The sequence below is a fragment of the Hyperolius riggenbachi genome, chromosome 7 (genome assembly GCF_040937935.1).
Source record: "Hyperolius riggenbachi isolate aHypRig1 chromosome 7, aHypRig1.pri, whole genome shotgun sequence".
Lineage (NCBI taxonomy): Eukaryota > Metazoa > Chordata > Amphibia > Anura > Hyperoliidae > Hyperolius > Hyperolius riggenbachi.
This window is the reverse complement of record NC_090652.1, coordinates 194,511,936-194,527,185: the sequence shown is the minus strand read 5'-3', so window position 1 is coordinate 194,527,185 and position 15,250 is coordinate 194,511,936. Positions and strand designations below refer to the sequence as shown.

The window sequence follows — 15,250 nt, the reverse complement described above, 5'->3', positions numbered from 1 at the left end:
GTCTTAAGTCGACCAGACATTAACATTAATTCGTTCTCCATACCCACCCAAATCTTTTGAACTTCGTGTCTGTGCCAGTCTATGATTCTAATTAGGACTGCTGCCGTGTGGTAAATACGGGCACTTGGAACGGCCATACGTCCCAGTTCCTTGGGAGCGATTTGAAGTGAGTATTTTAGTCTGGGCTTGCGCCCGCTCCATATGAATTTAGAGAACAATTGCGTGATCTTTTTAAAATACTGGGCCGGTATAAAGATTGGCAATGTCTGGAAGAGGTAGAGCAAGCAGGGCATAACCGTCATCTTTATGATATTTTGTTCTACCGAACCAGGAAAATTGAGGTTTGTCCCAGCGCTGCAAGTCTCCCCTAATTTTTTCCAGGGCTGGTAAAAAGTTGTGTGATAGTAGGTCTTTCGGGTCGGGTGATCTGAACTCCCAGGTACTTCAGAGCCTGTGCAGGCCATTTGAATGAGACTTTACTGTATCCGGGAGGACTACCCCGAGGTTTTCGCTTTTGTCATAGTTGATGGATAGATTGGATAACTGGCCATATCTGGAGAATTCAGCCAGGAGGTTAGGGAGAGAAAAGTGGGGATTGGTTAAGTAGAATAGCATGTCGTCTGCGTAGGCAGCAACTTTGTGAGAGGATTTTGGAAAGGAAACACCCTGTATATCTGGGTTGGCTCTTATCTTACAAAGGAAGGGCTCAAGGGAGAGGGCAAAAATTATAGGGAAGAGGGGACAACCCTGTCGGGTACCGTTTTGTATATTAAATGTGTCTGATAGAACCCCGTTAGCCTTGACCTTGGCGTTAGGGCAAGAGTACAGAGTCAAAATGCGCTTGTGCATTTTACCCCCCAATCCCAAATGGCAGAGAATGCATCCTATGAAGTCCCAATCCACCCTGTCAAATCCCTTTTCGGCATCAGTAGAGAGCAAAAGCGTAGGGGTGGATCGGGACCTCACCCAGTGCACGATTTTTAGGGTGCGAATTGTGTTGTCCCTGGCCTCCCTTCCCATTATAAATCCCACCTGGTCAGGGTGGACCAGCTTGGGCAGTAAGGGAGTAAGTCTGTTGGCAAGCATCTTAGCATATAATTTGAGGTCCACATTTAATAGCGAAATAGGCCTGTAGCTTTGGCATAGGGATGGATCTTTTCCACCTTTAGGTAGCACAGAGATATGGGATTCCAACATCTGATGCGAGAACCAATTCTTATCTGGGGGGGGATCTGTGATTGTATTGAAAGCATTTAGCATGTGTGTAGACATGACCCCTCCAAAGGTCTTGTAGTATTCTGGGGTAAATCCGTCCGGCCCAGGTGACTTGCCCAAAGGGATCTGCGATAAGGCCAACCTGAGCTCATCTAAAGTGAAGGGGTCCTCTAGCTCTTCAGATTCAGAATGAGATAGAGAGGGTAACTTAGATTCCTTAAGGTAAGAATTAATTTTTTCCCGTTGAGCTAACCTTGACCTAGATCCCTGTGAGGCTGGTAAGTTATACAGCCTGGCACAGTATTCTTTAAACAATCTAGAGATGTCTTCATATTTGTGATGTAAGATAGAGCTTTTGTCTTTGACACTAGATATATAATTAGATGTCTGTTGCGCCTTCAGTGCTCTAGCCAGCATAGATCCACATTTGTTGCCGTATTCATAGAAGGTGCGCTTACACCTGTCTGCAGAATGACGCACTTTATGAAATAGTAGATCTTTAAGGGTGGATCTCTCCTTGGTAAGGGTCTCTAAGGTTTCAGGAGTTCTGACTTTTTTGTGTTTCAACTCCAGATTCCTGATACGTATTAATACCTCATTAATTTCTTTTTCCCTAAATTTCTTTTTCTTAGCCCCCTCCCTAATTAATATACCTCTCATGAAGCATTTATGAGTTTCCCACACTACTAGGGGTGATATTTCATCTTGTGTGTTCAACTTGAAGAACTGCTCAAGTTCTCTTTTAAGTTTCTGAGCTATTTGCTTATCTTTAATCAGAGAGTTGTTTAACCGCCAAAGAGCAGGGCCACGTCTCTTTTCCCCTAGGGCAAGTTTCACCCAGACCGGAGCATGGTCGGACAACGACATGTTGCCAATAGTTGAGGAGGATGATGATGATGATACCGATAATTAGTTTTGTGAGATAAATAGGTAGTCAATCCTAGTGTAGGAATTATGTGGGAAGGAAAAGAATGTGTAGTCCTTTGCTGAGGGGTTATGAAGCCTCCATACGTCCACTAATTGCAGATCATGTAGCAACAATTTACGCTTGCGTAATAGTTTCCCCGATAACGGAGTTTTTTGAGAGGATGCGTCTAGCATAGGATCTAATGCTATATTTAGGTCTCCCCCTAGTATTATGCTCCCTTCAGCAAAGGACTTTAGCTTGTGCAAGAAGGCCTGCAGAAAGTTATCTGGTGTGAGTTAGGTGCATAAAAAGAGCCAATCGTAATCTTTTGCTCCATCATTGTGCCCTTAACCTCCTTAGCGGTAACCCCGTGTGTGACACGGGGTAAGCCGCCGGAGGGTGCCGCTCAGGCCCTGCTGGGCCGAATTAAAAAATTTTTTTGCTGGACGCAGCTAGCACTTTGCTAGCTGCGCCAGCACTCCGATCGCCGCTATTCGTTGCGGCGCGCGGCCCCCCCCAGACCCCGTGCGCTGCCTGGCCAATCAGTGCCAGGCAGCGCCGAGGGTTGGATCTGGAGTCCCAATGACGTCCTGACGTCGGTGACGTCATCCTGCCATGGCGACGGGGGAAGCCCTCCAGGAAATCCCGTTCTTTGAACGGGATTTCCTGATCGGAGATCGCCGAAGGCGATCGAAGCGGGCGGGGGGATGCCGCTGAGCAGCGGCTATCATGTAGCGAGCCCTGGGCTCGCTACATGATTAAAAAAAAAATAAAATAAAAAAAAACTGCTGCGCTGCCCCCTGGCGGAATGTTTCATACCGCCAAGGGGGTTAATAATATTGAATCTTCCTGAAGGGTTGTAATGAACAGCGGAGATGCCGCCGCGTGGTCTAGTGACGGGGCGGCTATCTCCGCGTTCAGACCGGCGGTTTCCGCGCAGCGACACGCGTCTGGCTTGGCTGGACCTTCTAGTGCACACAGATGGATAGCTACGCGTGCGCGCGACAGGACATTTATACCAGCAGAAGGGGAATCAGCTGATCAGGCCGATCAGCTGATCCCAGCTGGACTCTGGATTGGCTGAGTGGCTCGGGCGGGGCTGCACAGCACTGCAAGTATATATAGATCTTGCTTGTCAGTTGCTGGTTGTCTGCCGTTGCGAATACTAACGTGTGAGCACTCAGACCAGTCAGATCCCACAGTGTGTTAGAACCAGGAGGACCTGGGAATTCACACTGAGCCAGATTACGGCTGTGTTATACTTTAGACCAGTTCCAGGGTGTTGTGACCACAGACCTCACACCCAAGCTTAGGGATACTGTGTCATTGCTGTGTTATCATTTAGACCAGTTCCAGGGTGTTGTGACCAAGGACCACACACTCAAGCTTAGGAACCCTGTGCTATTACTGTGTTATTCTCTAGACTAGTTCCTGGGTGTCGAGACCTCACACCCCAGACTAGGATTGTGCTTTATATCTGTTACCAATTTCTCGGTGTTGCCGACCTGGCCCCTCGGGCTGTCACTCATCCCTCGAGTGTTCAGCCTGTCTGTACTACCCGTGACACTATTCCACCTAGTGTCAGTTATCTGCAGGGACCTCCTGCTCCTCAGAGAGGCCTCTCTGCAGTACAGCCAAGGGCTCTATCCCTTAGGAGTCTTTTGGCTGCAGTATAGTCTGATTCCTGGTATTGCAGGGAATCACTGGCTCTCAGGTGATCTCTATCCCCTGTCCTAGGAGATAGTCCTCACGCAACTAAGGGCCACCTGCTCCTCAGGTGGTCCATGCTCATTGTTATCCGCGTCTCCCGCCCCACGGGAGACAGCCTATTGTTGCACAAAAACACTTACACTTCATCAGGTGTCCAGGGGTTAGTTATATATCTGTATTATTGGTGATTCTGCAGATCATCAATAATCAGATTCTCTCTGTGTGCTGACACCGATCGTTACAAGGGTCACAGTATTCTTCTGACAGGTTAAAGGGGGTATCTCTAGAGACCAGGATAGCTGTTCCTTTGGGTTTTGTGGTTTGCAAAGTACTATAGAAGGCAGACCTATAATATTTATTGAACAGCTTCGGAATACGAGGGCCCTTAAAATGGGTTTCTTGGAGAAATATTACATTGGCTCTTTCTTTATAGCATAGCCACAGGATAGAGGCTCTTTTTTTCAGGGACATTTAGGCCCCTGACGTTTAGAGTTAGAAATTTAAGTGACTGCTGAGTCATATAACAGTGACCATCCCCCAAGCCCCCTACCGCTCCGCCCTAAAAAGAGAAAGCAAGATAAGATAGTAGAGAAGAAAATAGATAAGTATCAGGTAGACAAAGTACAAGAGTGTACGCGTAAGAGACCACGTATCGCATCTAGGTGAAGTATGACCCATACTTCACTCACCTTCAGACCATAGGTCTATAGTGTAAGGAAATAATTCCTTTAGCTCACTGGGTGTACGAGACAGCCCAGTGACTAGATGGCAATAAGCCCTGGGGTAGAGAAGCCAATCAACAGAGACTGGAGCACCCTCCCCTCTCAGGCACCCGTGTGCATGCAATGAAATTCCAACATTTTAATCTCTATCAGAAAACAAAAAGAAAAAATGTGCTAGTAACAATCTCCCTTCCTATGTAAGACCCTCGTATTTTGCAATATCCTGCCCACTGGTAAGTCAGATATGCCCTAGGCTATTCTTCCCCTTTCACTGCGATATTGGTAGCTAATTAATAAGATTCACAGGCTTCCATTAGTGCATTCATAGTTAGAACCCATGTGTTTACCCCTAGCATCCAGGGGTGCTATTGATTGGCTAGTATTTATCTATGAATTGACCTTCATTGCTACATGGGACAAGTGCAGTTTCTATATTATATCTATAGTAGGACAGACCCCCGTCCCCAGCACCTCCCCCCCAGCCTCCCCAACCACGCTAGGAACCTATAGTCTTTCACCCCAAGCCAGCCATAAATTCTCTCTAGGTCTTATATAATGCATATTCAATCACAGTTCTTATGAAACCCATAACACATAGCATATATTCACATTTGTAAGGCAATTATGATAATCAGCCCGTAGGGCTTAGAAAAGCATATAATAATATATGAACCATTTGCAGCATTAGGAGAAGGCCTGCGTGGTCTGGGAGGGGGGCCCGCGGAACCATCATCACATGGAGGGGAGCAGGGCAGGGCACCCCGGGACAGAGGACCACCCAAGGTTGTTGCTCAGCCACAAAAAGTAACAAAGGGAGCTATTTAAGACGTGCCATGGGGCCGAAGTTCTAGCTGAATCACTTCCAGGTGGGTCAGGAATAATAGGCTGTGGGTAGAGAGTCAAACTGTAGGCAGGGGTAGAGGAGAATAACACAGAATTTAAGTGTCACAGTACTCACGCTTGGCCCATATCATTGTGGCCTGCGTTCACGTGGAGGACGAGGAGCTGGTAAACCATCCGGGGTCCATTCTGGAACGGCAACCGTGGGTATTTCGAGTGCATGAAAAAGGTCTGGCAGCTCACGTGGATGGCGTAGTACAAATGAGCGGGTTCCCTTCTCCGCCATTGGGTGAAACAGAAAGCCCCAGCGGTAAGTGGCTCCTTCTTGCTGAAGCACCTGTATTAGTGGTTTCAGAGCCCTGCGTTAAGATAGGGTGGAAGGGGCTAGATCCTGGTATAGGGATACCTGCGCTCCTTCGATGCTCACAGGGCCGTGCGCACGTGCTGCTGCCATAATTCGTTCGTTTTCTTGGAAGTTATGCAACCTACAGATGATATCCCATGGGGGAGCCTGATCTTTAGGTAAAGCCCGGAGGGCGCTATGCGTACGGTCTATCTTCAGTTTGTGATCATCTGGGCGGTTGAGGAGGCCGTTAAACAGGGCCTGCATTGATGCAAAGATGGCGTCTGCTTGGATTGATTCTGGCACCCCGCGGACGCGAATGTTTCTGCTCCCTCTGTTTTGCAGATCCTCGAGGTTTACCCTTAAGGTTTGAGTGTGGGTGCGTTGGGTAGTCCCTTCTGCTTTCAGGCGGGCTATCTCGGCGCGGAGTTCCGCTATGTCGTCTTCGGCTGTTGTCACGCGGTCTGCCAGGCCTGAGATGTCCGTGCGTATCGCTGTTATTTCTGAACGTGTGGATGTGACGATGCGTTCAGTCAGCTCGTCCAGATCCTGCTTCGTCGGGAGGCTGCGGAGGTACTTCCATATGTCCTCAAGATTGGTAAGGGCTGCCGGGCCCGCATTGCTAGGGCCTTCTGCTTGAGTAGGAGAGTGCTCAGCGTCTGCCATCTTAGTGGTTTCCTGCCCGGAGCTTTGTGCTTGGAAATACCTGGTAAGCGGGCGCTGGGATGGAGTCTGTGACCTCCGATTAGCTTGTCCTCCTTTTGTTATTCTTTTTCTTACCCCTCTGGGTGCTCATGAAGGGAGAGAGATAGGCTTAGAGAAGCTTAAAAAGCACACGAGGCTGGGAGCTAAGGAGAACACGTCCTCACTCCTCCATTGCCGGCTCTCCCCCCCCCCCCCCCCAACTGGATGTTTTAATAATACTGGTGGTCCAAGATGAAGTACTAACTATGACAAGTAACTTGTCTATATATCTTATCTAAAGTTTAGATAGTTTACACAGCAAATCTAGCTGCAAACAGCTTCAACAGTTTCATGTTTATTTATTCCTGTGATGCAATGACAGTGGCCATGTTTTGTTTGTCACATTACACACAGGCAAGCTGCAACTGCATCTCCAGCCCTCAGCTCACTCCTCTCTCTTGCTCCCTCCTCCCCTCTGCCTCTGAATTCTATGGCTAGTAACCTCCTCCTCCTGCCCAGACTGAGCTCCCATAAGCCCTTGATACATGGAGTGCCAAGGCACTATGAGCTGTGGGCGAGGCTTGTTTAGTTTATAGGAAATTAGAGTATTAAAACATAAAAAAAAATATTTGGCTTGAGGAATGCCCTATAAACAATATGTAAGGAACACAATTATGCAATGAGTAAAAGTTCATCTCGGATCCACTTTAACAAGAAATAAATATGGCAGCCTCCATATCCTCTCTCTACAGTTGGAACCAAGCACGTCCTGTCAATTTTGTTTGTCCAAGCTGCATCTCATTAACCATCCTAAAGTACACCTGAAGTGAGAGGCGGCAATATTTGTTGCCTGGAAGTCTTGCTGATCTTTTTGCTGCAGTAGTGTCTGAATCACACACAAAACAAGCATGTGGCTAATCCAGTCAGACTTCAGTCAAGTTCAAGGTTTATATCAAAGTATTGGAGACAAAAGATCAGCAAGGCAGAAAGAAGAAATTGTCAGCTTCCCTATCCCTCTCACGTCAGGTGTGCTTTAACCAGTAAAATGATTTGGCATGAAAAAAAAAAAAAAACCCTGGAACACAGACAAATGGTTGACACTGTGCTGTAGTAAAATTGTGTTGTATTGTAAAATATGGCAGAGATAGGTTTAGATGGAGGATGGATTACTTAGTTTGTTCTCGTAGAACCTGATGTAACAATAAAATTATAGTGTAGATGGTTCCATGTAGAAGGGGGCAGCTTCACTGTATTTTGTAGTCACTTTAGGTATAATTTAATAGGCTAACACAGATTTGCAATCACATTATAGCCCCAAACGAATGCTTGATAAAACTCAGACGTTGCGCCCAATAATGATTGCCTCTGCCGAGAATCCTACATGTCTACAGCAGCCCCCTTGGCCACCAATCTGCTTGGCGGAACACTTGGGCTGAGGAGTTGAGATCATTGTTCTCCTGACTTACCCCGCCCTCTGAATGACGTCACTCCCGCAGCCCTCCGTCATCTCGCATAGCAACAGAAAAAGTCACAAGCCTGCTAGCTAGTGGCGCATCTGTACAGCTACTGCCCTGCAACATCAGATCCCGATACCCTCTGGGCAACATGACCCATATGTGTGTATGAAGCAGCATAGTATTGCTTAATTTTTATCATGCTTAGGTTTTACTAGTTGTATACAAGAGATAAAGTTGGTCTAGAATAGATCATGTACACACAAGCATTGTCCACACACAAGCGACTTCCTTTTTCCAAATGCCCATTATGTGAAACCATTTTCCTTTGACTGTAGAAGTCGTATGTTTTAGCTTTCGTGTATTGAAAATTTTTGTATCCTTCATGTACAGTATATTTCTGTAAAGCCAGCTTTGCATCTGTTTCTCAAACATTTCCTAGTTCTTGCCTGTACACATTGGATAGGTCCAAACTGCTTAATTTATATGTGGTAGTACATATTCATGATTTTATAACCTAAAAGTGCACCGTGTAAATCTGTGGAAAGAAACCTTTGAGATTGAATGATCATCTTGTGTTTACCTATTTTTACAGTGAGAGAAAAGAGGAAGAGTAACCATATAAATCATGTAAGTAATTGTATCGTTTTGATTTATTGTGATATTAGCAGTGTTTGCCTGACAAATACAGCATATCCTTTGCACATAAGTCTTGTACTTTAAGTTTATTTTGACAGCATGATCTTTGTGATTAAACATTAGACATAGACAGTAGACATTAAAAATGAATATGGTAGGACAACAAACAGCTATGGACTTAGCTCTGCAGAGTCTATAGACAAATCTACAGATGAATGTGTACCGAAACAAGGCCTATTCGCTCTGTTTCAAACCACAAACTTCAGCAGACTGTGTTCTAAAAGCATGGGCACCAGCAGTGGACTGTCATGAAAACCCAAAGCTTCCCTAATTCTCAGCCATTTTAGTCAACCAAAATGTCACAATTATGGGTAACTTTTTATTATCTTCCCAGTTATACAGTATTCTAAAGTCTAACAGTAGGCACAAGAAAGAGAATTGCTTAAATGTTTTAAAAAAAAGAGAGAATTGCAGACTTTGTCATACACTTTTCACTTGTGCTTACTTTTTTATGGATTTTTTAAGGATTTTTAATAGATTATGCATAAACCATTTTGATTTTTTTTCCTCATTCGCGGAAGAACCCCTTTAATCTTCCTGATAAAATGGATTTAGAAAAAAAATAATTCTTAGCAAAATGTACCACCCAAAGAAAGCTTAATTAGTGGCGGAAAAAAACAAGAGATCAATTAATTGTAATAAGTATCGATAAAGTTATTGGCGAATGAATGGGAGGTGAACTTTCCTCAGATGCATACGATTTTCGACACTGTAGGCTGAAGTGGTTAAACCATCCTTATGCTGGGTTGTCTAATAGATATGGCTCTGTGCACAGGAATAGCTATCCGTTAATCATACAGAGTGCAAAAGGCCAAAAAGTTGTTGCAACAGTTCATGTCAAAAAAGAGGAAAAGAGGCCTTGCACATCAATTAAAACTTCACTTTTAATGGAACCAATAAAAGGCATACATTACATCTCCTATGAGGTGGAAAGAGAGGTACAGGCAGTGAGGGTAGTCGACAGCCGTTTCGCGCCGGTTATGTACAATGGTGCATCATCAGGACAACCTACCCCTTTGAAAGTCACCCCTTAAATAAGTGCAACACTCACCCCATACGAGCAGCCGCCATCATCCAGGTTAGAGTGCGCCCTCCGTGTATGGAACGCACGCTGGCAAAAAGCGCCGCATCTCTGAATGGCTTCCTGGTGGTGGAACGCTAAACCGGAAGGTGACGCCATCAACGCGACGTCTAAAAAGTTACGTCGGGTCAATGCGTCAAATTTGACGCAATGCGTCCCCGCATGCGTATCACAGCCGCACATGAGCCAACCACCAGAGGGCGAACGAGAGCCAGAAACCATACACCTTGCAAAGTAAAAGTAAGTATGCACACTTATGCTGGGCATACATGGGTCGACCCAGCGGCTCGATTAGCCTCCGGATTGATTCCTGCTCGTCCCCGTGGGCGCTTCCTTATCTTCCGCTCGACTCCCCGCTATTGTCCGCCCGCGGGGATCAAGCGGGGAATCGATCCGGAGGGTCATCGGACCTATCGGAAATTATCAGCTGGTAGCATCAGCGGCTCGATACACGGTACAGAAACATACCGTGTATCCCCAGCATTAAAATTATAAATTATCTACAGTAGATTTAGTGTAACTGATTTTTTTTTTTGGGGGGGGGGGGGGGGGGGTAAGTATTGTAACAGTTGTCACTAAAACTCCTCTTGGGCTCAATGCATGGCTTTATCATATTGCTGACGCTGAAATTTGGCCTGATGAAGTGAGCCGAACGTGCTCAAGACACGTTGCCATGGTGCAAATAAACCTAATTTTTTTTCCCCATAATTAGTGTCATTTCTGAGGCAAGCCACCTTCCCAATTTATTGGTTTTTAAAGTGATTTTTTTTCCCTGGGCGCCTCGTCATCCTAGTTAACCGCAGAGAACGATGTGTTTTCGTCTGGGATAAGGTGCAGTAATCTTGCTGCTGCTTATCCCAGACGATTACACATTGCTCTCTGCGAGTGTCTAGAAGAAGCAGACTCCCACTTCCTTTGCAGGAACTTTTGCACAGCAGCAGACAGATCCTCGCCTCTGAGCAAACATTGCCTTGATAAAGGGGCTCCTATGTGGCTCCGAAACGTTGGCCATATTCTTTTACATGGAACCAATACAGATTAACTTTGGATGTGCCAGCTCTTTTATACCTCTTAACTGCTCAGTTGGCTTCTGTATGGTTGATAACCCGTATGAATGTGTATTTCTGTACAAGGTGGCTTCCCAAAACCCCCTTTTGCTTTTGAACCTTGTTCTCCAAATTTTAACAAAACACTGTGCTTTTCTCAATTAAATCTCAGACAGCTTTCCATATGCCCCTAAGTAAGAAAGCAAACGTGTGGATTAGTAACTTTGGCTGAAAATTGTTGTACATGTTATTTTACTCTCATGCAGCTTACCATAGTTTGATGGCACATTTTGCTTTACACACACTCTCTCTCACACACACTCTCTCTCACACACTCTCTCTCTCACACACTCTCTCTCACACACACTCTCTCACACACACACACTCTCTCACACACACACACTCTCTCACACACACACACTCTCTCACACACACACACTCTCTCACACACACACACTCTCTCACACACACTCTCACACACACACACTCTCACACACTCTCTCTCTCTCACACAAATCCAAATCCAAATCCAAAAAAGCTTTATTGGCAGGACCAAATACATTTAGCATTGCCAAAGCAAAATAGAACATTAATGTTGGGGGGGGGGGGGGATTGTGGGAATAAGGGAAGGACATGGGTATACAGTCCATAGGAGGATGTACGGGATGGTATGGGGGGGATGGGGTATATAGTCCATAGGGGAGGGGGGTATAGGCATACAGTCCATAGGGGAGGGGAGTATGGGGTTATACAGTCCATGTGTTATCATGTTCCTCTCAGTTGGTGGCAGGCCGTGACATATCGGGCAGCTATTTGCACAGTTTCTTCCTCTTCCCCCAGTATGATGTAGAGTTTCCTCTCCTCATCTGTGGAGGTGAAATCTGCAATGTGGGCGGAGAGTCTTTGGAAATGGGCGGTCCTCAACGGTGTATATTTGCTGCAGTGTAGCAGGAAGTGGGCCTCATCCTCCAGGACCCCCTGGTCACATTGCCTGCACAGTCTCTCCTCCCGGGGCTTCCATGTCTGTCTGTGTCGTCCTGTCTCTATCTCCAGGTTGTGGGCACTCAGACGGTACAGGCTCAAGGCCTGTCTATCTTTGTGGTGGTGTAGCCTCTCCAGATATGGGGCCATTGTGTACTCCCTCTGTAGTGATTGGTAGATAGTGAGTTTCTGGGAGTTCTTTATGTCACTTCTCCATTCCTCTATGTATCGGTCCTTGCAGCTTTCTATCATTCCTTTTATTTGGGTTTTTGTCAGCCTGTGTTGGTGGTCTTGGCTGGGCTGGCTCTTGACGTTTTGTTTCAGAGAGCGTGGTATGGCCTCCCCACCCTGGCTCAGTGAGGCTTTATGGTGGTAAGTGCTGGGGTTGCTGCTCTGTATATGCGCCCAATATGAGAGCGCCCTCTGCTGGATAGTCAGCCATAGTGGGAATCTGCCTAGCTCTGCCCGGCAAGCTGAGTTCGAAGTGCTGCGATGGACTTGGAGAAGATACTTGCAGAACTCTAGATGGAAGATTTCTGTTGGGCTGGAGTCCCATTTTGATTGGTCAGGGTAGGTGACCGGGCCCCATACCTCACTGCTATAGAGCAGGATTGGGGTGATGATGCTGTTGAATATCTTTACCCAGACTCTCACCGGTGGTTTTAGGTGGTAAAGTTGCCTTCTGATGGCATAAAACGTTCTGCAGGCTTTTTCCTTCAGGGCCTCTACTGCTGGTTTAAAGCTCCCAGTTTGGTTAATTTCCAGCCCCAGGTAGGTGTAACTGTTTGTGGTCTCCAGTGGGCAGCCATTTAATATAAATGAGGAGGTGGGCATTTTTAGATTTTTTTCTCTGGAACACCATCACTTTTGTCTTCTTTGGGTTGATGGGCAGTGCCCATGTGGTGCAGAAACTCTCCAGTAATGCCAGGCTGTCCTGTAGGCCCCTTTCTGTTGGGGAGAGCAGCAGGAGATCATCTGCATACAGCAGGAACTTCACCTCGTGGTCATGCAAGAGGAGGCCTGGTGCTGGGGAGGATTCCAGGGCTACAGCCAGTTGGTTAATAAATATGTTAAAGAGCGTTGGGCTCAAACTGCAGCCCTGCCTGACTCCTCGACCCTGCTTGAAGAACGCGCTTCTCTTCCCGTCCACTTTCACACTGCATTGGTTCCCAGTATATGAACTCTTGATGACATCATAGATTCTACCTCCTATTCCGCTCTCTAGGAGTTTTAGGAAAAGGCCTGGGTGCCACACCGAGTCAAACGCCTTCTTAAAATCCACAAAGCAAGCGTGTATTTTGCCACGTGAGCTGTGGACATGAGTCTTGATAAGGCTGTGCAGTGTGTAGATGTGGTCGGTTGTGCGGTGGTTTGGCATGAACCCAGCTTGGCTTTTGCTGAGTACGTCCTGCTGTGTGAGGAAGGAGAGGATCCTTTTATTGATGATGCTGTTAAACAGTTTCCCCAGTGTACTGCTGACACAGATTCCTCTGTAGTTTGCTGGATCATATCTGTCCCCATTCTTGTAGATGGGTGTTATGAGGCCTTCACTCCAGGCCTGAGGAAAGGAGCCCGCACTCAGGATAAGGTTGAAAAGTCTTGCGAGTGCCTCATGTATGTCCGGGGGGCTGTATTTGATCATCTCTGGCAGGATGCCATCGGTACCGCTAGCCTTCTTACATTTTATCAGCTTTGTTCTTTCTCTTATTTCCTCCATCGTGATTGGTGTATCCAGGGGGTTTTGAAAGTCCTTGATTGTCTCCTCCATGTCCTTCAGCTTTGCAGCTATTTGTTTCTGTTCCGAGGTTTGGGCATTTTCTGGGATGTCTTTGTAGAGGTCCCTGAAGTAGTGGAGCCAGATGTGGCCATTTTGGATGTGGAGAGGGCTTTTCTTGGGCTTTGTCCCAATGTGGTTCCAGGTCTCCCAGAATGAGTTGTCTTGGAGGGAGTCCTCCAGCTGTTGGAGTTTGTGGGAGATGTGGCTCTGTTTTTTCCGCCTGAGGGTGTCTTTGTATTGTCTCTGTAGGTGGTCATGGGCTTCCCTTAAGTCCTGGTTGTTGGGGTCTCTGTGCTTTTGGTTAGAGGCTGCCCTTAGAGAATTACGTAGAGCCTTGCACTCACTGTCAAACCATTTTTGGGACTGTTTATTTGTGGATCTCTTAAAGTTGGTCTGCTTGAGGCCGGCGAGTACTGCCATGTTATATAAGACGTTGCTGAAGTCCTTCACTGCATGGTTGACACCTTGTTTGTTCAGTTCATATAGGTTTGTATGAAAGTTTGTCAGCAGTTCTTGGATTTTGGCAGTGTTGGTCATGTTGGTGAATTTGATGGCAGACTCTTTGGGCCATTTGAAGGATGGTGGCAGCTTGTAGAGACCGTTCTGGTGAGGTTGCTGTGTGGTTGGTTTATCGGTGGATTTCAGGTACAGCAGGATTTGGTTGTGGTCTGACAGGTGTGTTTCAGGGGTGACTATGAGGGCATTGATGTTTATGGGGTCTGTGTCTGTGACAGCATAATCTACCACACTGCTGCCTACATGTGAGTTCATAGTAAATCTCCCAAGAGAGTCACCCCTGGTTCGCCCATTCATTATGTATAGGCCGAGGCTCCGGCACAGGTTCAACAGGGATTTCCCACTTTTGTTTACTGTCTTGTCATAGCTGTTTCTTGCTGTCTGCATTGGTTCCTGGTAGTAGCTCTCTCCTCCAAGTATGTATGTGTTTCCCTCAGAGGTCAGATAGTCCTTCTCTGTGCCTGTTCTAGCGTTGAGGTCTCCATAGATGAGCACTCTGCCCTGAGACTGGAAGTGGCTGGCTTCTCTTTGTAGGACCTCATAGATGTCAGGTTTGTAGTAAGGGGACTCTGTTGGGGGGATGTATGCTGCACACAGGTACATGTCAGACTGAGAGGTGAGGATGGAGCTGTTTATTTTGATCCAGATGTGGCTGTCTCCTCGTTTGATTGCTTTGATGTGCTCTGTGAGCTCCTCCTTATACCAGATTAGTATGCCTCCTGAACGGCGGCCCTGTTTAATGTTCCTGTTTTTCTGGGCAGATATGGAGAATTCCCGGTACCCCATGGGTACGAAAGATTCATCCTCTGCCCGGGTCCATGTCTCCAGGAGGATTTGGATATCAATGTTTTCAAGTCTCTTTTTAAAGTCTGGATCATTTGTTTTGGATCCAAAAGCTGAGGCGTTCAGCCCTTGGATGTTCCAGCTACTGATGATAAGGGATGTCATTTTGAGTCGGTTTACCTTGTAATGAGCAGAAATTTTCATAGGACTCAGTATTTTCAGGGGGAGGGTGGACACTGTTGTGGGTGTCACCTCAATCTGCTTTGTATATTGATAAGCAAAGTTCTGATTTCCGCCATGATGCTACCCTCTGTCGCTTTGTGTTGCCATTGTGGGGCAGGCGGTTTCCTACATGTTTTCCATGCTTGTGGGCTCTCTCTCTGGTGTTGGGACATTGTGGTTTGCTGTCTGATTGTTGAGTTGGGGCTTTCTTGGAGTCTCTGGGGTCTACTTAGCACCATGTCCTTTAGTTCCTTTGCTAGGCGGCTGACT

At 46.5% G+C, this 15,250-nt stretch overlaps 1 protein-coding gene across 2 annotated transcripts in view; it reads left to right on the top strand.

The window, feature by feature from the left end:
- CCNYL1 (cyclin Y like 1) overlaps positions 1 to 15,250 on the top strand; it is a 204,327-nt gene that overhangs the window by 66,030 nt on the left and 123,047 nt on the right. For both annotated transcript variants that reach the window (XM_068244966.1, XM_068244965.1), the window contains exon 3: positions 8,471 to 8,505. In XM_068244966.1, the coding sequence (XP_068101067.1) occupies positions 8,471 to 8,505 (35 nt within the window). The remainder of the gene's footprint in view (positions 1 to 8,470; positions 8,506 to 15,250) is intronic.